The sequence below is a fragment of the Zalophus californianus genome, chromosome 7, assembly GCF_009762305.2.
Source record: "Zalophus californianus isolate mZalCal1 chromosome 7, mZalCal1.pri.v2, whole genome shotgun sequence".
Taxonomy (NCBI): Eukaryota; Metazoa; Chordata; class Mammalia; order Carnivora; family Otariidae; genus Zalophus; species Zalophus californianus.
This window is the reverse complement of record NC_045601.1, coordinates 62,730,517-62,756,061: the sequence shown is the minus strand read 5'-3', so window position 1 is coordinate 62,756,061 and position 25,545 is coordinate 62,730,517. Positions and strand designations below refer to the sequence as shown.

At 35.9% G+C, this 25,545-nt stretch overlaps 1 protein-coding gene across 3 annotated transcripts in view; it reads right to left on the bottom strand.

Annotated features, from left to right (window-relative positions):
* Positions 1 to 25,545, bottom strand: part of MMS22L (MMS22 like, DNA repair protein) — a 126,236-nt gene that overhangs the window by 86,020 nt on the left and 14,671 nt on the right. For all 3 annotated transcript variants that reach the window (XM_027602056.1, XM_027602055.1, XM_027602057.1), the window contains 2 exons: positions 17,287 to 17,463; positions 10,021 to 10,083 (listed from right to left, as the gene is read on the bottom strand). In XM_027602056.1, the coding sequence (XP_027457857.1) occupies positions 10,021 to 10,083; positions 17,287 to 17,463 (240 nt within the window). The remainder of the gene's footprint in view (positions 1 to 10,020; positions 10,084 to 17,286; positions 17,464 to 25,545) is intronic.

Here is a 25,545-nt window from a genome sequence, read left to right as displayed (position 1 = left end):
AGTACATGCATTTTAACCTCTTAGGAAATGGCAATAGGAGTAAGAAGTGAAAAAAATGCAGTCAGTAATCAAATTTCTGTGGTGAAATAATCATGCATGTTTGTTTAAAAGTCACACCACCGAGGGGCACCTGGGTGGCTCAATTGTTTGGCGTCTGCCTTCGGCTCAGGTCATGGTCCCGGGGTCCTGGGATCGAGCCCCTCATCAGGCTTCCTGCTCAGCGGGAAGCCTGTTTCTCCTTCTCCTGCTCCCCCCTGCTTGTGTTCCTGCTCTCGCTGTGTCTCTCTGTCAAATAAATGAATAAAATCTTAAAAAAATAAATAAATAAAAGTCGCACCACTGACTCACTCAACAATTACTTATTTAAAGCTTACTATATGTGCTATGGTGAGCACTGGGAATTGTGCAAGACTGTTGAATCACAGATCTGTACCTCTGAAACGAATAATGCAATATATGTTAAGAAAAAAAAAAGATGATAGCAGGAGGGGAAGAATGAAGGGGGGAAATTGGAGGGGGAGACGAACCATGAGAGATGATGGACTCTGAAAAACAAACGGAGGGTTCTACAGGGGAGGGGTTGGGGGGATGGGTTAGCCTGGTGATGGGTATTAGAGAGGGCACGTTCTACATGGAGCACTGGGTGTTAGGCACAAACAATGAATCATGGAACATTACATCAAAAATTAATGATGTAATGCATGGTGATTAACATAACAGTAAAAAATTAAAAAAAAAAATAAAGCTTACTATATAAACCAGGCACTATTCTAAGGTATTAGGCACAGAGCAAAGGATAAGTCAGACATGGTACAAGCACTAATCATAGCAGGGTAACATGGCAGTTAGTGGTAGAGGATGTGGATTATTAGTATATCAGAAGCTGTGAATGAAAAGACCTTTTTGAGAGTTGGCTGATAGAATGAAAAAGAGCCAACCATTAAAGGCCTGAACAAAAACACTCATGGCAGAGAAGACACATGGAAATTAGCAGTAAGCTTGGTATTACAGGATTAAGTCAGAGATATCCATGGACCATGTTTCCTTTGAGGCTTTGGTAGTCTTGATATGAAGTATGGGTTTTATTTTACATATGCCGGGAAACCACTAGAAGACTGTAAGCACAGGAGTAACGTGATTGTTTCAAAAATACTGCTCTTGATCATGTATGGAGAATGAATTCATTAAGAATAGAAGCAGGAAGACTGGTTAGAAAGTAAATAGTGACACTTGCAATATAACAGAAAAACAGACTGTGAGTTCAAATACAAAGCAGACATGTTGGGAGATTTGAAGGTGCGTGGTTATATAGTAAGCTTTAAATAACTGCTGAATGACTGGGGTTGAGTGGTGTGTCACTTTTTAACAAAAATGCATAGTTACTCCATCATAGAAAATTAAAGTGTCTACTTTTTTTACTTCTACTTCTGTCTCCTCCTGCCACCTCAAAGTTTAGAAGACAGTTATGTGAAACTGTAAGACTAAGATAAGCACACAACTTTAAAGATATATTTAGAAACAGAGGCAATGGGATTTTTTTGATGAGTTATATGAAGGTATGAAGGTAAGAGAGCAATTAACAATTACGGAGAACTCCCAGGTTTTGGCTTAAGAAAATGAGTTGATGGTACCATTTCTTGAGATGGCAAAGGCTAGGGAAGGAACAGATGGGAGAGTGCACAAGGGCAACCAAATGGAGATATTATGTAGATAATGTGATATACAGGCCTAGAGCTCAAGGGAAAAACCAGAGCTGTTGATAGTCATTCAGATCTTACTTTCATATTGATGGTTTTTAGAGCTAAGAGGCTAGATAAGATCACCCAAGGAAGGAGTATACATGGAAATGAGTAAAGGATCCAGAACTGTAAGCCCTTTGCTATTCCAACATTTAGGTATCGAAAGGAGAGGAATTATCAGCCAATGAAGTAGGAAGGGAACCAGATATCATGGAAACCAAAAGAAATATTTTAGAAAAGGGAAGTTGTCAACAAGGTTGAATGCTGAGAGGTTAAAATGAGAAGAAGAAAGAATTTTTGGATTTGACAACGCAGAAGTTACTGATGGCCTTTGACGAGTAGTTTCAGGGATGGCACAGACAGAAGCTTAACTATGGCAGGCCGAGAATATAATATAGGAGGTGAGGAAAGAGATATTTAAGTTAAGATATATAAAGTCCTTGAATAGTTAAGAAGAGACAAGATCCAGTACACAGGGAACGGAATTAGATTTTGATAGAAATAGTAACACTTTCAGCAAGACAGAAGAACAAATTGAGCGGACATGTTGGGAGATTTGAAGGTACAAAAAGGTGTTCTCAAATGACTGGTTCTATTTACTCAATGATTTAAAAGGTAAGCTTCTTGGCTAAGTTAATTGGGGCAAGGCATGCATTGAATTATGTGTTAAAAAGAAATTCTCAAATAATTTTGTGGAGAGTCGAAAAGCAGACTCTAGAGCTGACTGTCACTTGAGATCTATGATCAAGAATTTAGAGTCAGAGCAGTCCATAAGAAAGATCATTTGACTTTGTCTAGCAATATTCAGTTGGGCAGTGAGGTTGGCAGGGGTGTAGGAAAGGATTAGGTTTTGCCAAGTTAAAACATCTGAGGACTATGGAATTAAAGGTGTTTGTGATGGAATGACTATAATAAGGGGGGTGTATAATCTAAATCGTTTAAGGAGGAAAGTTTGGACATGGAAGAAGACAGAAAATGGAAAAAAATCAATAGTGACAGGTAGAATGAAAATGAAAAGAAAAATGAAAAAATGTAAAGCATAACCATGGAAAGTGGGTGAGATAAGTGAGAGAAAATCTGATTAGATGTGAGGATGTTAAGAAACTTAGAGGACAGGGTGATACACACAATAATGTTGGGGTCACTAATGAAAGTAATTCTTTGAAAGAAAGGGAACCAAACATGAGTTTGTTTTTTTTTTTTTGGATAAGGCATTAACTCTTCTAATTATTCCCCTCACAACTCTTTTAATTATTAATCCTTTAGAATATATTCAAGCTTCAAGTCCTCAAGGAAACTTACTAACTTCCACACTCACAGTGACCTTCTTTTACGCTCCATGGCATCCTACACACACCTATATCACAGCACTTACCTTGTTAAATTTAGTGTTTATCAGCTTTCAAGTGTCTATAAGCTTCCTGAGAATTAGGGTAATTCTCCAGGGTCCAGCACACTGTCTGGCTTGCCAAAGAAACTCCACAAATATTTCATGAATTAAACTGAGATCTAGGTTCGGGCCTCTTTTTACCAAGTAGCTGTACAGCTTAGGGAAGGATACTTAGCTTCTCTAATAGACAAGTAAACTCATTTAACCAAAGAAGAGAGGTTTCTGTCCATCGCTAACATTCTTTGGTTTTATTATGAAAATATTAAACAAGACCCAGGCTCATTCCTGTGGCACACTACTCATAAATTAAAACATGCTAATTTTATTATACTTCAAGGTTAAAAAGCAGGTTATATTTTTAAAGTGGGTTCATTTTGAAGAGTTTGTTTTATTTTACTGGGTATCTGAAACTCATTTCACATGCAATGTAAAACCCACAAAAAGATATTTAAATCATAAAATATACGAGGTTTGGGAAAAACAACTGTCAGGCATTATGTGACATTTTACATATGTTAGTTCATGTAGGTCTCATACCATTTCAGTTTCATTACCTTCATTTCACAGAAAAGAAGGTTGGGGTTCAGAAGTTACAAACAGCTTATCCACATCCACTTGGGAAGGAGCTAGGATTTATGATTCCAAAGCCTATTATACATACCATTCTATACCCCTTTCCAAAAACAGAAAGGAAATGAAATGAACATTTAATGCACACCAGATTTGATCAAGATTGCTTTTAGTGACCACCAAGATTGGAAGCAAAGTTTGTGAGGCCAGAGCCCATGTTCTTTACACTGTGCCCAATCAGGAAGAAATTAAATATCATATCCTGTGGGACTTTTTATTTTTTTAAAGGACAGGAGATAAATTTTCCTTCCTTTTCCTGATAGTGACTACAGATTACAATGAAAAGCAATGGCTTAGAAAATACCATTTTCTCCACAGTTCTGGCAGGTTAGGTGTGACTTAAAAAGTAAGTCTGTTTAGCCCTTAATTAATTACAGATAGTATTTATTATAAAATACATTTTCATGTTCTGCATATTCAACTATTGCTTTGTTTTGAACCATTTTCCCTTATTTTTTTCTTAAAAATTTCTAAAAATGTGTGTCTGTGCACATCAGCTGAATAAGGAGAGAAAGAATTTGGCCATCTTCAAGTCCAGATACTCAGAGATAGGAATACAAAATAGTCAGGAGTAGAGGAGCAAATAGACATCTTAGCTCAAATTCATAGTGAGAAAAAAGAGCTGAAATACAGTGAGGAAGAGTACTGGAGAATGCTTGAGGATATTAATCTTTTCCTATCTTACATTTTCCCAACACACACTTACTGGAGAGAAAAAACAAAACAAAACAAAACAAATAAACAAAAATATGGAAAAATTGAGATGCTTTCCACAAGTATCACCAAAAGAGGTCTAGAAACCAAAATGGATTATTAATTAAACACATAGCATCAAAGAAGCCTTAAAATAGAAATAATGAAAAAAATAGTTTTTATTAAGAATCCTACAGTGGCACCTGGATGGCTCAGTCAAGTGCCAACTCTTGATTTTGGCTCATGTCATGATCTGAAGGTTGTGGGATCAAGCCCTGTGTCTGGCTCCATGCCCAGCATGGAGCGTAAGATTCTCTCTCTCCCTCTCCCCCTCTCCATCCTGACCCTCTGAAAAAAAAAATATATATATATATATATTTTTTTTTTCTACAAAGTCAAATGCTTTGGGAGAGTACACTATGAATAAAGCACATATGAAGACTCAAATCCCAGCTTTGCACTTCTCAGTTATCTATGTGAACCTGGACAAACTCCTTAACCTGGCCAAGGCCCTCATTTCTTAATGTGTAAAATGGAACTTCACAAGACTGTCATAAACATGAAGTGCAAGAAAGTACATTAAGTGCTAAGTACAGTGCTTGCATAGGGATAGCTATCACTTTGTTGTCCACAAGAGATGTATTTTTTTAGGCCCAATGTTGACGCTTTTGATGATCATATAATAAATGTAACAGGTTCTCAGTATCGTACCTTAAGCTGATATATTTCAATTTTGTGCGTGTTAAGGTCAAACTCTACCTAAACGAGAGGTCTGAATGACTACATCTAAATCCGTGCCCTCTGATTAAAGATTTTTTAATAAACCAGAAGGCCTATGGGCCCCTCTTTTCTACACAGCCTTAAACCTGCCTGCCTCAATCCCAGAGGCTATGCTCCTCAGCTTCTGCATTTTTCACAAGACCCTGTGGGCTCTCTGTGTCTCATCCCAGCTGTGTGAGTGTGCATAAACTATTTAATGAGAAAGCTACCCCAGAATATTCCATACTGCCTGGTCCTGATCTCTACTTTAGTCCTTTTTAATTTTAATTTTTTTTAAAGATTTTATTTGAGAGAGAGGAGAAAGAGAGAGGACAAGTAGGGGGAGGGACAGAGGGAGAAGCAGACTCCCTGTTGAGTGCGGAGCTCAACGTGGGGCTCCATCCTAGGACCCTGTGATCATGACCTGAGCCGAAGGCAGACGCACAACCGACTGAGCCACCCAGGTGCCCCACTTTTTAAAGAATGCCTTCCTATCTTTATTTTGAAAGATCAAATTTAGGCATATTAAATTCAAGTATATTCCATACATGAAATTCTTTTATTGAACTAAAAATGGAAACATTTACTCTTTTATGGCCAACATACACATGAAAGGATGCTCAACATCACTAATCATCTGGGAAATGCAAATCAAAACCATATTGAGATATCCCCTCACACCTGTCAGAAGGGCTAAAATCAAAAACACTAAAGAAACAAGCGCTGACAAGAATGTGGAGAAAAAGGAACCCTCTTTCCACTGTTGATGGGAATGCAAACTGGCGCAGCCACTCTGCAAAACAGTATGGAGCTTCCTCAAAAAGTTAAAAATAGAATTACCATTTGATCTAGTAATCATACCCAAAGAGTACAAAAATACTAATTTGAAAGCATATATGCTGCCCTATGTTTATAGCAGCATTACTTACAATAGCCAAATTATGGAAGCAGCCCAAGTGTCCATCGATAGATGAATGGATAAAGAATGGTGTGTGTATGTATACACACACACACACACACACACACACACACACACGCGCACACACACACACACAATGGAATATTACTCAGCCATAAAAAAAGAGAATGAAATCTTGCCATTTGCAAAAACATGGATGGAGTTGGAGAGTATAATGCTAAGCAAAATAAGCCCGTCAGAGAGAGGCAAATACCGTATCATTTCACTTATATATGAAACTTAAGAAACAAAACAAACAAGGGGGAAAAAGACAAAACCAAAAAACAGACTTTTAATTATAGAGAACAAACATGGTTACCAGAGGGGAGGTGGGCGGGGGAATGGTGGAATAGGTGAAGGGGATCAAGAGTACACTTATTATGATAAGCACTGAGTAATATATGGAATTGTTGAGTCACTAGATTGTATACATAAAACTAATATAATGCTATTTTAACTATACTGGGATTAAAAAAAATACTTTTAGCTTATTTTATAAAAATAGCAATTTAACAATTGGGGATTCATTTCTTTAGGCATAACAAACCTACCTAGAAGAAATCATCAGAAGAATAAAATTTAATTGCAAGTTAAATAATGACTGTCAGTCTGCCTGACTGGACTTATTTTTAGGATTGGATAAAGTAAATTGAACTTCGGGGCACCGAAGTGGGTGGGTGGCTCTGGGTGGCCACCGAAGCCACTGGGTGGCTCAGTTGTTAAGCGTCTGCCTTCGGCTCAGGTCATGATCCCAGGGTCCTGGGATCAAGCCCTGCATCGGGCTCCCTGCTCAGTGGGAAGCCTGTTTCTCCCTCTCCCACTCCCCCTGCTTGTGTTCCCTCTCTTGCTGTGTCTCTCTCTGTCAAATAAATAAAATCTTAAAAAAAAAAAAAAAGTAAATTGAACTTCAATATCCCAGTCAAGATCCGTCTGTCCAAGAAACACAATGATTTTGAATTAGTAATTCGAAGATTACTGTCCCAGGTGTGCCTGGGTGGCTCAGTCAGTTGAATGTCTGACTTGGTTTCAACTCAGGTCATGATCTCAGGGTTGTGAGATGGTCCTCCACTGGATTCCATGCTCAGCAGGGAGTCTGCTTGAGATTCTCTCCCTCTCCTGTGCCCCGCCCCCTGCTCTATCTCTTCCCCCTAAATAAATAAAGTCTTAAAAAAAAAAAAAGGTTACAGTGCCACATCATTCAAATCTAATCACATTCTAAGTGGTTTTTAGCCTTGGACTCCTCAGACTCCTTGGCAAATGAAAATAATTTTTAAAGAATATTACACTTTTTTAGGATTTCTTTTTATACCCACCCATAGCCTTTAGTAGGAAATTGTTTCTGTGATGTCAGAAAATGAGGCTTTAAAAAGCAGGTAGTATAAAAGGAAAAATCCCCCTTTTCATATGAAAACAATAATGCTGTTTAAAGGTAGAACAATACTGTCAGCATACACAAATATTAAATAGTACTGCCTCTAAGAAACTGTTTTTAAGGTAAAAACTATTCAATCATACCTAGAGAAGCAAAATTAAACAATATATGTTTTTTACTAACAAAGTACAATGTCTGTTTCTAGAAAATCCTTTCTGGCTAGAAAAAGATTTGGAACTTATTTGCTTAATTAAAATTACAGTGGCATGCCTATCAATTAAATCTGACGACTGCTTTATATGTGGAATGTATGTTTTTTAAATATTGCAAATGGGCTCTTTCACTGTTGGAGATAAAGTCAAAGCGCATGAGCATGGTCAGATTTTAATTTACCTCAATGGGGGAAAACAGATATAATCAAACCTGATGGTTCTATTCAAACATATTACTTATTCTTTATGACCGCCTACTGCACCCACAAAATTGATTTCAAGAACTCCAGCAAGTAGTACTATACTACTTTTAAAATCTAATTTGATACAATCAAGGCATGACAAAATTGAAAGATCACTAGAGAAAATGGACTACTTCTTTCTAAATATTATAATGACTTCTCTCACAGGAAAAATGATTTTGACTTTACACTGTGTCTAAATTCCCAGAGAAAGTTTCCTGGATTAGCTATACTCTCTCTACTTCTAAGAAGACTGGCCTCTCAGTTTGCTCAGGGCTTTTCTGGTTTTAGCACTGGAAGTCCCATATTCTGGGAAACCAAAAGCCAGGAAAATTCTATGATCATACTACCTACTTCCAAGAATTACTTATTTATCTTCAAGACAGGTTTAGCTAACACCATTAAAATACTAGTTATATTGTAAACATATATTATGCAGTATCAGAATAACTTTTATCACATTATGAGTAAGACATTCCAAAGTTTTTTTTTCCAAGTAAATGAGTTAACTTCATTTAACATCAAAATTAGAGTCATAAATCCAAAGAAAAAAATAATTAATTTTCAAGCAACTAAAAGGGTTGAAGGAGGGTTTTCAATCTCTTGGTCAAAGAGCAAACTTTGCTATGGAAGAGATATGATGATAAATTCTTTCTCCTGTTTGTCCCAGATCATTATGAATATATGGGTACTTACCCATATGAACCTTTAGAGCCTCCTAAGAAATATTCTCTAATTTAAAACCTACCTGAACAAAACCATAAATTGATACACTGTTAAAGCCTAAAGGAAGTATAACTAAGAGGTTTTTAAGCTATGTTATGTTAAGGCATTGAGACTGGATTAATAGCTAATACAAAGAACAATAAACAGTTTTTAGTGATTCCCTACATTCTTAAAGAAAAAGAAATATATGTAAGAGACTTTCTGAATTACTAAATCAGTATGTTCTCAAAAAGAATGAAGGAGAAAGCCAATTAAAATGAAATAAAAAAAACAGTATGTGCATAGATCTTTGGAATTCTAACCTAGAATCTTTACTCAATTAGAAGATTCATATTATAAACTAAATGTACTTACTTATTATATGCTTCACCTAAAAAAATTAAGTTAATATAGATAACAGGGAAAAGACAATTTCACTCCATTAAATGAGTTTTAAAGATATGGCTACAAAATAAGTGAGTATGTGCGTGTGTTTGTATGTATAAATGGGTATGTACGTATGTATATGTGATATATATATCAATCTTGTACTATCATATTTCTTGTTTATTCCTCTACAAGTTTTTAACAATCTTTATTTCCTAACAGAAAAGTAATCTACTTCCCAAATTTAATAATATTCTTTACTAAAATTTCCCCTTAAATTCTTATATAAGTAACTTATATTACAAAACTTTACAGGACTACAATACAGTATGTTTAAAGATGTGATGAATAGCACCTTTAAAACTATTTTAAAAGGAGGTCAAATCTGACCTCTGGGCCATGAAGCACTACATTAACAGCTCTGCAGAAAGAAAAATGATAACGTATGAAATGAGGGCTCAGAAACTAGGACCTTATCAGTTAAAAGTATGATTCGAGCCTGTAAGACAAATTGCTCAGCAAGGCAAGTCACCTTCCTGCTGTGATGAGGATACAGCTGAATTTCCAATGCTACTATCTCCCTCATCATGTCTCCTAGACTTGATACCATACAGTCAAGGAATGGCTTATAGTTTTGAAACATCTGCTACTTATTCTGAATACATTTTGTCAAAGTCACCAACTAGGATAATTTTATTTGTCCTTCAACTGGCAACTCAGTGTTTAAAATAAAAATCTTCAACGGATAGTCACTCATAGCAATGATCTCATGTTGACCCTTCATTAACAAAGAATGAGGATTCTACCTCAGGTTTTTAATAAGTAAATGAAGTTTGTTATTTAAATCATTTTAAGAGTTTGCTTGGTTCTTATAAAATCTGGAGCGTTAAAAATTTAGCAAAGCCCACAAATTGTGTCACTTTGAAAGCATACCTGAACGTTGATGGACTTTTTAAGCAGTTCTTCTACAAAATTCCAATTTGATTCCATTTGTCTCTAGAAAGGGAGAATATTGCACCAAAATTATTGCTCTTAATTATGCATTCAAATTACAGTACAGCAAGCTAGGAAGTACAAACATCTTCTCTATTATCAGACATCATTACAATTTCTTGAATGTCTAAAATTACCTGGACAAAGAGTTATGTGACAGACTTGGTAGAAAAAAAGCTTGTAACTATTCCAATCCAATATAAACCCTATCAGTTGTTCTATTAAGCAATGGGATTTCTATAAAATTATAAATGTTTTAACAAATATCTAATTTTTGCTGTCATATATAATCTAACAGGAAAAACCACAAAAAAACTTCATGTAGTTTGTGGAGTTTTTATGCCTTGAGTGTTTTTCCTTATTCTGTACTCACCAGAGATTTTTTTCATTTTATGCACAATAATGTCAAGAGAGTCTACTCTAGTTAACAAGTAACTAAAAATTTTATACAGAAAATTAAAAAAATATATACACAGTGCTACCTCATTTAATCAATGGTCACTTATCTGGCAACCCCAACTAGCTGCAAAACTCCTCACAATAAGGAAGAAAGCTGAAGACGACTTTCAAAAAGCCAAAATACTACACAAAAGCTAGGCACTAAAAACGACTTCACCTTCCCACAGCAAAGCCTGGAGGATACACAGTTCACTTGCTACTCAGTTCTTAAAGCTTTGGATATATGTGCATATTGGTCAAAACCAGAAGCAAAGAGAATGCCTCTGAGAGGAAGCAAGGAACAACTAGTTCCTGACAGAGTGAAAAAGGTACAAAAGGTAACTCTAAGACCTCAAAAGGCAAAGCCAGGGGCCTTAAAGAATAGAAGCAAAGAGCCTCTGCATATCCTACCATCCCTATTGTTGTTCAGAAGGATGAACGCAAATGACCAATAAACGATTAAAGCATGTTCAATATTCTTGATTCTAAATGGCTGGATAATGTTCATGTAAGATGCTAACTACATAAAATCACTAAATAAACATTTCCTTAATAAAGGTACTCAGTGACTGTGGTAGCCACCCTCTAAAAATGGCCCCAAATGACCCGTCTCCCAGTATTCACACATTTATTTAACTCTTCATCACCCCCACCCCACCCCACCCCATACCAGAGTTGGTCTGTCACCAACAGAATATCAACACTAATAGGAGTGATAGTATGTCACTTCCAAGATTAGGTTAGAAGACACTGAAGCTTCCATCTTAATGAAAATCTCTCTTGTTGACTCTGTCAGGAAAAACCAGTGTGAACAGGCCTGCAGAGGCCTATGTGATCAGTAGTAACCAAAGTCTCCTGACAACATGAGAAAGACTGGCAGTGAATCCTCTAGCTCCAGTCAAGTCTGCAGAGACTGAAGCACCTGCTGATAGCTAACCAGAACCTCATGAAGGATCCTGGGCCAGAACCATCCAGCTAAGCTCCTGCTGTATACCTGACACTTAGGAACTGTGTGATATAATCAATGTTTATTGTTTTAAGCTGCCAAGTTCTGTTACACAGTAATAGATAACTCACACAATGACTTGGTTATTTTTAGCAGAAGAATTTTTGACTTTTTAAAATGCATTTATGTAAGTAAAGTGAATGCAAAACATTTATGAGAGAATGTGTTGTAAAGCATTTGGCTCTGCCGAAAGAGTCTGGCCTTCACTGAAGCCAAGGATTCAGGTAAGTAATCTCTAGATCCTTGGAATGTTATACCTGATAAGGAGTATCTTTGTTTGCCTGGGGGCCTAGAGTCCTACTGAATAGTCTTATAGTTGAAGGTGGAGGCTGGCCATGCCCAAAACCCAACAATGTGACCTACACTAAGGGCTATGGAGACCTGGACAGCTGATTTGAAGACTGAGATCAACCATGTGGGCAATCAATCCATCATGCCTATACAATGGTGCTCCAATAAAAACTGAACACTGCAGTTTGGGCAAGCTTTCCTGATTGGAAATACTCCCCACATACTGTCACACACACACTGATGCCAGAACTAACGGATCTTGACTACATGGGGAGAAAACAAAAGGAGCTCCACATCTGGTACTTCTCCTGGACTCTGCACTATATACTCTTCCTTAGCTAATCTTAATTTTTATCCTTTCCCTGTAATAAACCATAACCCTGAGTATAAGAGTTCTCAGTGAGTTCTGTAAGTCTAAGTAAATTATATGGTTTTGGGAATTCTTGGGCTTGCAATTGGTGTCAGAAATGAGAGCAGCCTTGAGATTGGGCCCTAAAACTCTTCCAAAAGGAGACCATTTTAGGGGCACCTGGGTGGTTCAGTCACTTGAGTATCCAACTCTTGATTTTGGCTCAGGTCATATCAAGGTTGTGGGATCCAGCCCTGCACTGGACTCTGCATTTGGCGGAAGTCGGTTTAAGATTCTCTTCCTCTGCTCCTCCCCGCACTTGCACAGGCCCAGGGCCCAGGCATTCTCACGTGCTCGCTCTCTCTCTAAAATAAATAAATAAATCTTAAAAAAAAAAAAAAAGACCATTTTGTCCCATAATACTATATGTACACTGAGGTAGTGTCTTTACATTATTACTTCCTCAAAAGAAAATTTTTCCATTTCACAGATAACACAATTAAGTCTGAGAGGTCATGTATATACAAGTCAGAGCAAGGATTTTGCTCCAAAGCGAGTATTCCTTCCATTTTCTAACAAGCCTTCCCACAGCTTTCAGTAATTCACTTTTATATTGCTCTTTACAAAGAAAACATCACCACTAGTCCCAAATAAGCAGGAATATGACAGGATTGGTGTATTTAGCTTTATAATTTGATAGTGTTAATGAGTATATTTTAATTTCTGTTCTATCAAGGCATTTTTGAATCACATGAATCATAGAGAAGTAACATAATTCTTGTCCAAGGAATTTCAACTCTGTTCATCATACTGTGGCTATAATCTAAAACAAAAATGAACCATCATTCAGATTAAATGGCAACTAAATCATGCCCAAATCAAGTCTGAGTAAGAGACTATGTATCAAAGGATATTTTTTTTCCCCACAGCAAAACTGAACCTCAAGCATCTACATTTGTTTTCTACATACTAAGTTATACATAATTCCTCCGATAAAAAGGAAATAGGAAGTCATCAATTTTGGGCTATGTTTTATATGTCTTATCCCACCATCAAAGCTAAGACACCCACTTAAGCCTCAGGATAGTGGTGTCTCCATCACACATATAAAATAGATCCCTCATACTCCACTTCCAACAGACTAGGTAACCTAGTACAACTTTCACTTTAAGGTTTTATTTCAGACCTTTTATCTAGTCACCATTTCAGATGTTTCAAAGACGAGCAACAGCTGGCCTGACTGATTGCACTATGTTCTGAGCAGGGAAAATACTGTTAAACTGATCCCTGCAATGCCCAAAAATATCTTTTCTCTTTAAAGGATATTTACTTTTAAAGTAGATGACAGGGATTGTGAGAGGATAACACACTCTTATCTAGGTTGAAAGAAAAGCATTAAATAGAAATACATGAAAACCTAAAGCCTCTGGCATGAGAAACGAGATACCAAATTTTCCTTATAAGCCTATATTAAGCAATTGGCAAGTTTCGTGATTTAAATATACATATAGCCAAAGTTCAATTCACACAAAACTTTTAAAATAAAATTAAAAAATTAAGCATATCTGAAACCTATTTAAAATGTAAAAATTTCATGCTAACTTTCAGAGCAAAGCAGTTCACATTTAAAAACTGAAACATCTCTATGGTTTTCACAACATTAGAGATATTCTCCACTGATGAATGTAGGTCTAACCATTATCACTTCCTATCATCCTCTCACACCAGATTACTTGTTTAGTGAAGTAAAGTATGCTTAATACATGGCCATTTTCCTTTTTTTAAAGATTATTTATTTATTTGACAGAGAGAGAGAGCGTGCACACAAGCAGGGGCAGTGGCGGGGGGCGGGGGGGAAGCAGGCTCCCAGCTGAGCAAGGAGCCTGATGTGGGGCTTGATCCCAGGAACCTGGGATCATGACCTGAGCCGAAGGCAGACGCTTAAGGGACTGAGACACTCATACGCCCCTGCATCACCATTTTCTATATGGCAGCTGGCTATGATACTATATCATAAGGAGAAAAATGAATTCAGATAATTTTCAAAATTCTGATCTAAATATATCCCAGACCCAAATTAACATCCTATATAATCTCTCTGAAAGGATGAGTCAATATGCCTTTAAGTTTCATAGATTAGAATGATTATATGACTTTACGAACCAAATTGACACACTCTGAGAGTAAAAGGGAAAACTAACCAGATACGATAAGAGGATCATAGGCATAATAGGGACTGTCCATGGCAAACTGGCACACATCGTTACCCTACCAAAGGCCTATTCATAAAAGGCAGTCTTTAGGAGGACTTTAATATCAAGTTTATCTAAGTGATAAAAACAGGCTGATATTTAAGTACTGTGTACCTCAGTTTTGTTACCCATAAAATGGACATATTACCCTCTCATCTGCTTCGCAATACTTAACTGAGATTAAAACTGACTGTGAGATATTAAACACTGTGCAAATGCAATATGCTGAAGGTATCCCCCCTAATGAAAACTAGTAACAACTAGAGAGCTTGTATTTTTCTTTAAAAGCTATTAAAGAGTCCAGAAACATTTGAAACTCTTTGAGGGCTCATGAATACAGGCAAAGTCTATTTTACATATACACATATACATATATATTATGCATCTTTATTATTTTTATCATATGAAAGGTTCTTTTTCAAATATCATAGCTTTTTCCTCCTAAAACCTCCTACATAAGATTTTTTTTTCCAAGATTTTATTTATTTATTTGACAGAGAGACACACAGTGAAAGAGAGAACACAAGCAGGGGGAGTGGGAGAGGGAGAAGCAGGCTCCTGGCTGAGCAGGGAGCCCGACGCGGGGCTCGATCCCAGGACCCTGGGATCATGACCCGAGCCGAAGGCAGATGCTTAACGACTGAGCCACCCAGGCACCCCGTAAAGAATTAAGATTTTTGGGGCACCTGGGTGGCTCAGTTGTTAAGCGTCTGCCTTCAGCTCAGGTCATGATCCCAGGGTCCTGGGATCAAGCCCCGCGTCAGGCTCCCTGCTCAGGAAGGAAGTCTGCTTCTCCCTCTCCCACCCTCTCTGCCTGTGTTCCCTCTCTAGCTGTGTCTCTCTCTGTCAAATAAATAAACTCTTTAAAGAAAAAAAAATTAAGATTTTTAAAAATATATGTATCTTGGCAAAAGATAATCACACAGGAACTGCTGACATTAAAAGACAAAGGTTAAGCTATTTTAAATACAGACAATTCAATTACTATCTCGATTCAGAGCTAATAAAAGCACTAATTTCCTATGGAGTTCTCTGTATGAAATAGAAGAGTGATTTCAGCAATGCAACTGTGGGTGGTTGTACCAGTACAATTCAACATTACAACAGTAATAGTAATGATATATATTAATGTAGCTAGATTATGTACCACACTGGGAGTACATGGAGGTCAATATCAAACACTATTGAAATACACCACTCACTCGCACAAGTGTTAACGGCAATTCCAGCAAGCATTAATAATCTGAAATCATGTTCCCTGAAGCAAGAGGCAGTACAATCTGTTTCATGTATATCCTATCATTGGCACCTATTATTATGATAGCCACTCAATGGGAACTCAGAAGTGCTTAACTAATTACCATATTTATTTATACTGATTAAAATCAGAAATGTGTACTTGGGGGAATTAAAATGGGAAGAGAAAATGTTTTTGTAAAGACATTAGAATTATAGGTTAATTTTTGAGTTCTTTTAATGTTGTTCTAGTATCCTAATAATTAAAAGATGTTAAACTATTAACTTCACAAAAATATTCAATAAAAGGGTTACTACAATAATGGCAATCTGCTAAAATTTATTGAGTATTTACTATGTATCAGCATTGTAAAAACTCATGTACAGAAACAAAAGACATACAATCCTTTTCTCTGGGAAGTTCATTCTATTGATCCCTGTCAATAAAATAAATTCAATTGATCCCTCTCAAAACAATGCTTAAATGCGTTAATACTGAGCTGTCGGTGAGCTTCTCAGAGTACTTTCTGACTTCATTAGTTTACTCTATCTTGTGATCTCCTGAAAAACCTTATTATTATTAGGGAGATTATTTAGAGTACCTTTTGAGGCCCTTTCCATTTCTATGACGCTACTGTCAATGTTAACTGATTTTCAGATTCCATGCATGATTTCTGAGCTGACTCTGTCCAGTATTTCAAAGAGAGAAAAATCAGTCAAGGAACAGGCTTCATAAGCAATGATCCCTATACCTGGTGGATGATGAGAACCAAGAAACTTTTTAAAAATAAGAATTCCCAATCTCCAAACCAGATTACTAAATCAGGATCTCCAGAGCTGAGATCTGGAAATCTGAATTTTTTAGAAACTTGTGGGTAGGTCTGATGATCAAAAAAAAGACCAATATTGAAAATACAGATACACTGGCTTCAAGATTCTAGACGTTTAATTTTATGGAACTGATGGGCTGATAGAATACTATGCTATTGACTTCTAAGCATGGAAGAAATTATACACAAATAGGGCTTCAAATAAATATGTCTACCAGCCAGTTTTATTCATAGGGGTTTATAAATAACACTGTAAAAAATGTTTCTCACTAGAAATTAATAATTAAAATCTATTTGAAGTAAACCTCACGATTAATAGATTATCTTTATAAAAGGCTTCCCTAAAGAAGTATTATTCTGAGGAAATAATTTTATGAAATTACTCACAGAAACTACTAATTCACTACTGGAGATATAAGCTTTCCCGTCAGCAATCTTACAGAAGTTAGAACTAGAAGACATTTTCTGAACAACTCAATCCCTAGATTTCTGGATGGGGGAATAGAGGCCCAGAAAGGTTGAAGTAATTTACTGAAGGTCAAGCAACTACTTAGTAGCAGAGCCAGGATTAGATCCCAAGTCTTCTACAAGGTGTTTTTCCTTAAACAAACAATAAAAACATAAAGATTATCATTTTTCTGGATGTTTACAGAAAGGTCTAAAACTTCTAGATTCAAAAGCTGAATTTATCTCTGTAGGACTGTGATCTAATTTTTGTTCTGTTTCTGTGCTCACTTTCTAATTTGTCTACAAAAATACATATTAATTAATAACATAAGGCAATTTAAAAAAATAAAATCTTACCATTTCGTCTGGTGTTCCATGGCGATCAAACTGGTAAAGTGATGCTATGTGAGTGATGATCCACCAACTAAAACCTAATGGATCCCTGGGCTGGATTACAGGCACAGAAGGTCGTTTTCGGTCACTTGATTTTTCAAAGAATGTTTTAAGTAGTTTACTCACCCAGTTCCAAAATGACTATAGAAAGAGAGGTAGTATGATTCAATTAAATAAAGAATATAACCTTTGGTTTGGGCTTTTTCCTCCACTTGCACAAATATACACACAAAAAAAGAAAATAAAACACGTTTATAAAACCTAAAAGTATAATAAAAACACAAGAACTAGACCTAATTAGTACTTTACAAAGATCCTACATGTTCCACAATCACATCTTCCGCTGTCCAGGGGTAGCCATTATCCTGACCTTCATAATAAATCATGCGCCCCCTTTTTTGTTTTGTCACACAGGTATATAAGCCTAAATCATATATCGCTCGGCTTTCTACCACTACTTTTTTTAATGCATGTTTGTATTCTTAAGTGGCCTAATTGTATTCTTTCATAATTTGCTTCTTTTCCTCAACATGTTTCTGAGATTCATCCACTTTAATGAGTATAGCCCCAGCTCATCAGAGTATTCTAATATATGACTATATGATAAACCATTTACCTGATAGACTGTTGAACATTTGATGAGTTTTTAGTAAATTTTTTTTTCTAGGTATTTGTCCATTTCATAAACCTATTCAAGTTATTAGGCATACAGTTGGTGACAATACCTCAACTTTTAAAATATCTGCAGAATCTGAAGTCATGTTCTTTTTTAAATTTCTAGTATTGACTGTAATAATTTCAGGAAAAATTAGCCAATTTTAGTAATCTTTTTGAAGAGCCAACTTTTGACTGTTTTGATCATTTTCATTGATTTGATCATCTTTGTTATTTTCAATTTCATAAATCTGTGTTAGTTTTCTTTGCTACCTTTTACTTTCTTTTGGTTTATAATGCAGGGATTTTTTTCCCCTAACTTTTTGTGTGATGAATTCTTAGCTCATTAATTTTCCACTTTCTTTCCCCTCTAACATCTGTATTTAAAGTTATAAATTTCCCTCTGTATCATTAGCTACACTCCCAAAGCTTTAACTAGTATGTTAGTTATCATTCACTTTTAAATATTTTACAATTTCAATTATATCTTTTTTCACCTATCTCAATATTTCTACGCATATGTGTATCTCTCCTTGTAGTTCAGGCAATTTTTATTTTCTACATTTAATACTTTGTTCTTAGCCACATAAAAACGTTAATTTACTTTGCCTTCCTGATATGTTGAACCTTTTATTAGTACACAATGACTTAATGCTTCTGTTGGTTTTAAAGTCTAATTTTCTCCAATATTAGTGTAATACGTTACCTTTCTTACATCTTTTCCTATCAATTCTGAGCCTTTCTGCATTTTGTTTTAGATTACCTCTTGTAAACAGCTTACATTCTGTTTTGACAGTGTATCTTTTAAATGAGCATTTCAGTAGTCCACTTGCAGTTAATGACTCATACATTTAGTTTTAAATCTACCATCTTATTCTGTATTTGTTTGTATATGTATGTTTTCCACAAACACTCCTTTCTTGAGTTCTTTTGGGTTAAATATTTCTTTTTTTTCCCCCTCTACTAGCTTGTAAGTTAAAGTCTTTCTCTTCTTTCAGTGATTACCTTAGAAATAATACATCCAAATGTCTTGATAATATATATCTTTATCTTTGCTCTTCTCTTAAACAAAGTAAGAACCTTAAATTCATTTATGCCCTATCCAATTTCTAGGCCAGTATTACTGTGTAAACTCTCTTTTTTAAATTCCAGTAGATTATATTACTGACTTATATAAAATATTTACTACTTTCTTTGTGCTTTATTCCTTCATATATCACACCACCTCCCCCTTTCCCCAATTCAGGCATAATTCTTCTAAAATATATCTTTTAGAATTCCCTTCAATTCTGCTTCATTGACAATAGCATTGTTTCACCTCACTCTTGAAAACAAAGATTTCGTTGGTAAAGAATTTTAGGTTGACAACTACTTTGCTTTAATACAATGAAGGTACCATTCCCACTGGCCTCCTTTGCTTTTGAGAAGTCAGTTTACAGTCTAATTGTCACTCTTTTGAAGGTAACATAATTTTCTGTCTGAATGCTTTTAGCTCTTCTCTGTCTTTGATGTTCTGGAGTTTCACTGTGATGTATCAAGGTCTGCTTTTCTTTTTTTATTCACCCTATGTAGAACTGATTGGGTTTCTTAATACGATAGCTTTCATTAACACTGGAAAAATTTCTGCCATTTTCTCAAGTATTTGCTCTGTTCCACTCTCTACTTCCTTTCCTTTGGGACTACAGATAAAAGCATTATCAGATTTCCTCTGTATTCTCACATGCTGCATTTAGCTACCTGGTCTCTTCTATTTCCTTTAATCGGTAACAGTTCTTCAGTAATTATCTTTCATAATTTCATAATTAGATTCACAGTATACATTTTTGGCAAGAATACCAAAGAAACATTTTTCTTCTTTCATTGCATCATACTGAGGGTACATAATATCAATTTGTCCTCTTATTGGTTAACTTTGATCACATGGCTAAGATGGTATCTGCCAGACTCTCTACACTGTAAAGTTATGGCTCCCCTTGTAAGTGGTATTGTAGAGATACAGCAAGCTGTGCAAATACTCTGTTTCTCATCATACTTTTGGCGGCCACTGAGGATTCATGCCTGAAACGAAACAATTACTAAGGAGGCTGTCAACTGGTGATTTTCTAATTCCATCATCAACATCTACATTTATTAGGAAGAATTTCCCTTCCCTCCCCTTATTTATTTATATCAGTATGGAAACAAACACTTATTGTATAGATTACAATCCTCTGTTATCGTTTGTTTTGTTTCTCAAATTATTCTAGGTTTAGAGTGTGGGAGATCTTCATGTTGGCTCTTTTGTCCTTTTGATACGTCCTCATTATTTTCTGAGTACCTCCTTAGTTTCTGGTACAGAATGTTCCAGTCTCATTTTTCATTTTCCATGCATTAGCATGGAAGATCAAGACATTTGCCAAAGGAACTTTGTTTCTTTTCAATGGAGGTTAGTAATTTCAAGACCAAGACATTGCAGTTTCCTCACTGTTACTCAGATACCATCGTTTGTAGGCCCACCTAGTGGATAAGGTAGGAAATGCATGTACGTACACACAAATCTCTAATCTAGTTCCAATTTTTAAAAAACATTATTTCATACTGATCTCTCAAATTCCATTCCAACACATTATCTTTCACTCTACCTTTCCCTCTTTCCATATTTATAACTCAATTTTCCAACAGTGGCAAAGCTGGTTCTTAATTACCCACAATGTACTTATTAATTTGCTCAGTCCTAGAGTACAAATATCTAGAACTGCTAACCCATATATAACACTGTAAGACAAATCTACAAACAAGAGTCCAGGATCTTTAGTTTGTTATAATTCTTTTGTCTTTAGCCCTAGGGCAAATTGTCAAAGTAGTGCATTCCAAGTCCTCTAGGTCAGATCCCACTCCCCCAACCCTGGCCCCCATAGCTCCTCCCATGTGTTATTCACTTGGAATACAGTTAGGTTCAAGTGTTTTTCTTTATATTCCACTGAATTCCTCTTCCGTACACGTTGATTTATTTCTGGAGCATGTTAAAAATTAACACGGTTCTAATGTCATAACACATTCAAACCCTTCTACTCCATTTGTCACTCACCAATCTCCCATTCCTACCCACCAATTTCAATAGTTCCTGATTTGTCTTTCCAGTATTTATCTGGGACAACTAAGCATACACATTTCCTATTTTCCCTACCTTCATACACAGAAGGTGGCATCTTATAAGTATTCTTTTGCACTTTGCTTATTTAACAATAAGTCCTGGAAATCAAACTATTATCAGTTCAGATATTTTACTCATTCTATTGAACAAATACCTAATACTCTAATGTGCTAATAAACCATGGTTTTACTCTCCTGTGTATGGGCATTTAGGTAGTTTTTAACATTGTGCTTTTACAAATAATGCAATAAAGAGCCTGAGGCATATGAATTTTTGAATTGCTATAGGTATATATTAAAGGGAAACTTCTACAAGTGGGAATGCTAGGGTCAAAGTTATAAAATTCTTGGCCCATACATTTTGAATCCTTGTGTTGTTTTTGGTATTGATGTTTTTATTTCACAGAAAATTTTTGCAAGAATCTTTTTATAATGCTTAAAGGTGGCAACATATATAAATTTACACATACATGTGGCAGCTAAAATATAATGTGTACAGGTCAGAAACTACGAGATTGCACATGGCATCGCACAGGTGTCCCCTGCCTTATTTGTGGCACTTTGGGGAGTGCACCTAAAATATATTTAGGTCTGTTTCCCCAAAAAAGGAGTGCATTAATTTAGCTATTCCTCTTCTTTTTCTTAAACATGCACTTTCCTACATAATCATGTGGTAGGAAAATAACATGGGTTGTAGCATCAAATAAATCCACACTGGAAGCCCGTTTATCATATTGTTATCTGAACAGTTTACTTAACCTCACACCCATTCTACTTACTGGCACATACGAAGTATCACTCAAGGAATATTAATTTGCTTTCCTTCTCTGAAGTTGAAGTCTAGTTGATGTTTACTAGATAGTGAGTGTTGGGTTTTTAGGAAAACAGCCATACACATAGATCTAGCATTTAGAATATTTCTTGGAACACAAATATGTCCTTGATCAAATTAGTTTACTTCCATTTGGGGTGTATGTGAATTTCCAAACATTCCTGAGTCTCCCTTAGGCTTCTCTAATTGCTTCTTGGGAAGCATCATCCTGTTGGCTTCACAGAAATCAGCAGCAGCCCAGGCAACATTTGAAAATAACTTAAAAACCCTGAACGGCCTCTCCCCTTTGGATAATTTCCTTAGAACATTAGTCCTTTGAACACAGACCTGGTTGCAGAAAATGTCTCTTTCTCAGCAGGAAAACTCCAAATCCCATTCAATCTTCACCTCCCTCATTCTAGGGACGAGGTGGGGGAGGCAAGGGATAGGGAGAGGGAATCAAATACTCCTTTCTGGAAGAATGTTAGCATGCATGTGTACACGCACCTGCACACACGATTTCTTCTTTTAAAAACATAATAATGAGTACATTGTATAAATCAGTGTTGCCACATTACAAAGTTTCAAAATCTTTGTACAAGACGAAAATACACAAAAAACAAAACAAAAACCTCTGCCTTCAGTCTGGAAAGCTTGTAAGAACAGGCCCTATGTGGAGCTCAGCCGGCTGTCAACATTCAGGGAATGATCACGTCTTCTGTGATATCATTAACTCCCAGGTGGATGAAGCAGAGAAGCTGCCCTGCTTTTCCTGAAAGTTTCAATTGTTTTTGCTGTTTCTCTTTCTTGGCTTATCCTCATCCATCTCCATCCCCAAAGACACTGCATGTCAGATAGTACACAGAGTAATTTTTAACTTGCTTCTTTTTGTCTTAGAACAAACTTTCTGTCGTTTTGTTTCCTTTTGGTTTGGTCACTTTTTCTTGATCTTGAGCTTTCTATCAAGGGAATATCTCACAGTTACGGTCCATATAATCTCCATACAGTAAAGAGATAAGACCTACATCACTTTTTTCTAAGCTGGGGGCTGCTCTGCTGTGTCATACTGTTTATTCATTCCAGAGGCTGGAAGTCCAAGTCCAAGATCAGGGGTCCGTGACGGTGGAGTCAGGGCCCTTTTCTAGATAGCAGACTTCATGTTGCATTCTCATTAGGAGGAAGGCTTTCTGAGTCTTTTTAAATGTTCCACTGTTAACTTGTTTTTTGTTATGTTTTTGAAAAGTCTAGTGCAGGTCAAATTACTTTGCTCTTGTAAGTTATTAGGTCTTTTTGTCTAGAAAATTTGATAATTTCCTAAAGGACTTAAAGTCATTTTCTGTATTTCTGAAGTCAAATAGTTTTAGCAGGATATGCCTTGGGATGGATTATTTGGAGTTAATCTTTCCAGCTATCTGGTAGGCCCTTTCAATATGTAGAATTAGTTTTTTTTTTAGGAATGTTTTCTTGGATAATAGTTTTGAATGTTAGCTATATCCTATTCTGTTTTCTTCTTTATGGACTCCATTTACATATACAGCTGTTTCTTCTTTGCTTATCTTCCATTTCAGCTATTTTCCAACTCTTTATATTCCTTTCTTCATCTAATTTTTATTCCCCTGGTTTTCTGTCTTTCTTCCATACCTGATTAAATTTTCATTTGAGTATATTCTTCTTGGGCACCTTGTCACTTAAGTCAACTCTAAAATGATTTTTCTTTCATTTCTCTCCTTCATTCCATTTACTCTTTCCATTCACTTCTGGCTTTAGTCTTGTTTTTAACAACTAAATATCTTATTCAGGGTGTTTTTGTACAGCCCCAAATGCTTGTCTGTTTAATCTGGAGTGTTATCTTACAATTTTCTTCTGTTTCACAGTTGTTTCTTGGAGAAAGGGTTCATCAGCTGAAGTGTATCAATTCTGTTTCCTAGTAGTATCCTTATAAACACTTGTTTCAAAGTTTCTTTTTCCTTTCTTTCATTTAGTAGATTTAGACTACTTTAAAAGATTTCTAGTTCAGTGGAGCCCTCTTTTGCCAATGTACCAAAGTCCCATTTCTTTCCTGGATTTCCTTTCTTTTTTGGTGGTGGTGGTAGGAGAATGGGTGTTGAGAATTTTGATTTTGTTTTTCTAGATCATTTTAACCTTTTATTTCCTTTCACCTCCCAATCACCAAGGGTACCATTCCTTTTTTGCCTTTTTATTCTCCAGAAGGTCTACCTTCAAAGACTTCCTCCTCATGTCATATACACACTTTCAAGTTCTATCCCATAGTCATTTCTCTGACTTACAAGGAAACAATCTCAGTATTTTCACAATCTGGCAGTGGTTTTAGACCAATCTGAGGACCATTGCTAGCATTTTTTTCTCAGGCTGCCCTTGCTTGCTAGAAAGTTTTATGGTAGAGCTTGGTGGTGGTTTTTACCGTTAACATTTTTATCATTCCTGTCTTGTAGTTATGCTATCAATGTGTGTGTGTGGTTTTATTTGTTCTTGCTATTCTATATTTTGGGGGGTAGTTACTTAGGGGAGATACAGGTTTAAGTACCTACCCACTGTCTGTGCCTGCTTAGAAGTCACTGGCTTGAGATTTTTAGTACAATCTAGGCAACAGCAACTCAGGCTATAAAGCTGTATGAGGGCTGGCTTGCAGTAACAAATATACTGAAGAAATTTTAAACTGCAAGGCATCACAGTAAAAGACAGGCAATTTTCCTTACAAATTTAGCTGAGTTTCTAGTTCATCCTTTTGAGGGCCCAGATTTATGGGTAGTGTATCAGTAGGCTACCAACTTGGGTTAACTCTGACCTCTGTCTTCTATTCTTTTACCTTATAAGGTATGAAAGCTAGTGTTCAAGTTTATACAATTTAACAACTGCTCATAAGGTTATGGGGCAGTTTCAGTGTTCAGGGGACCTGAGTTCCCACCTACATTTAGTATTGACCTCAAGACTTCTCACTCTCTACAAGCTTACTGATACATGTAAATGCTTATTATCTGATACCCAGCATGATTAGATTACATTAGATTATTTTTTCAACAGGAAGGTCAAAATGTCTTTCCAGGCATGGAAAATTCTAAGTTCAATTTTAAAAATAAAATAGCCTTCAAAGCCTGTGAATAATATCAGTTATTTTACTTGTATTAAAAAAATGAAATGACCTCAGATTTTCATTACTTTAAGACAAGTAAGTCTAGTTATTACATCAAATGAACAGCATATAAATCATTTAGGTTACGCAATATATATTGCTATGCAAATTTCTACAATATATTTTAAAATTATGCTTACTTTTCTATTTAAAATCTAGAGAAAGATTAAGAGAATCAAGTATGAACATCCCTACATTAATTATATATAGTTTACATGTTCAAGTTTGAAACTGGTAAAATAAGAAAAATTATAAAGAAGTATAAAATTCTTAAATGATAAGCTTTGCAGAAAATGGAAAAATTGATGTTTACCATGTCAATGAGACAAAACATCCTGGCAAATGATCAAAGGAAAAAAATCCCGAGACTCTAATGTTGAAATCTCACCAAAGGAAGCTGAATTCTGACAAACCAAAATGTGAGGAAAAAAATTTTTTCTTACTTAATAATAAGACATGCTAAATTTATACTTAG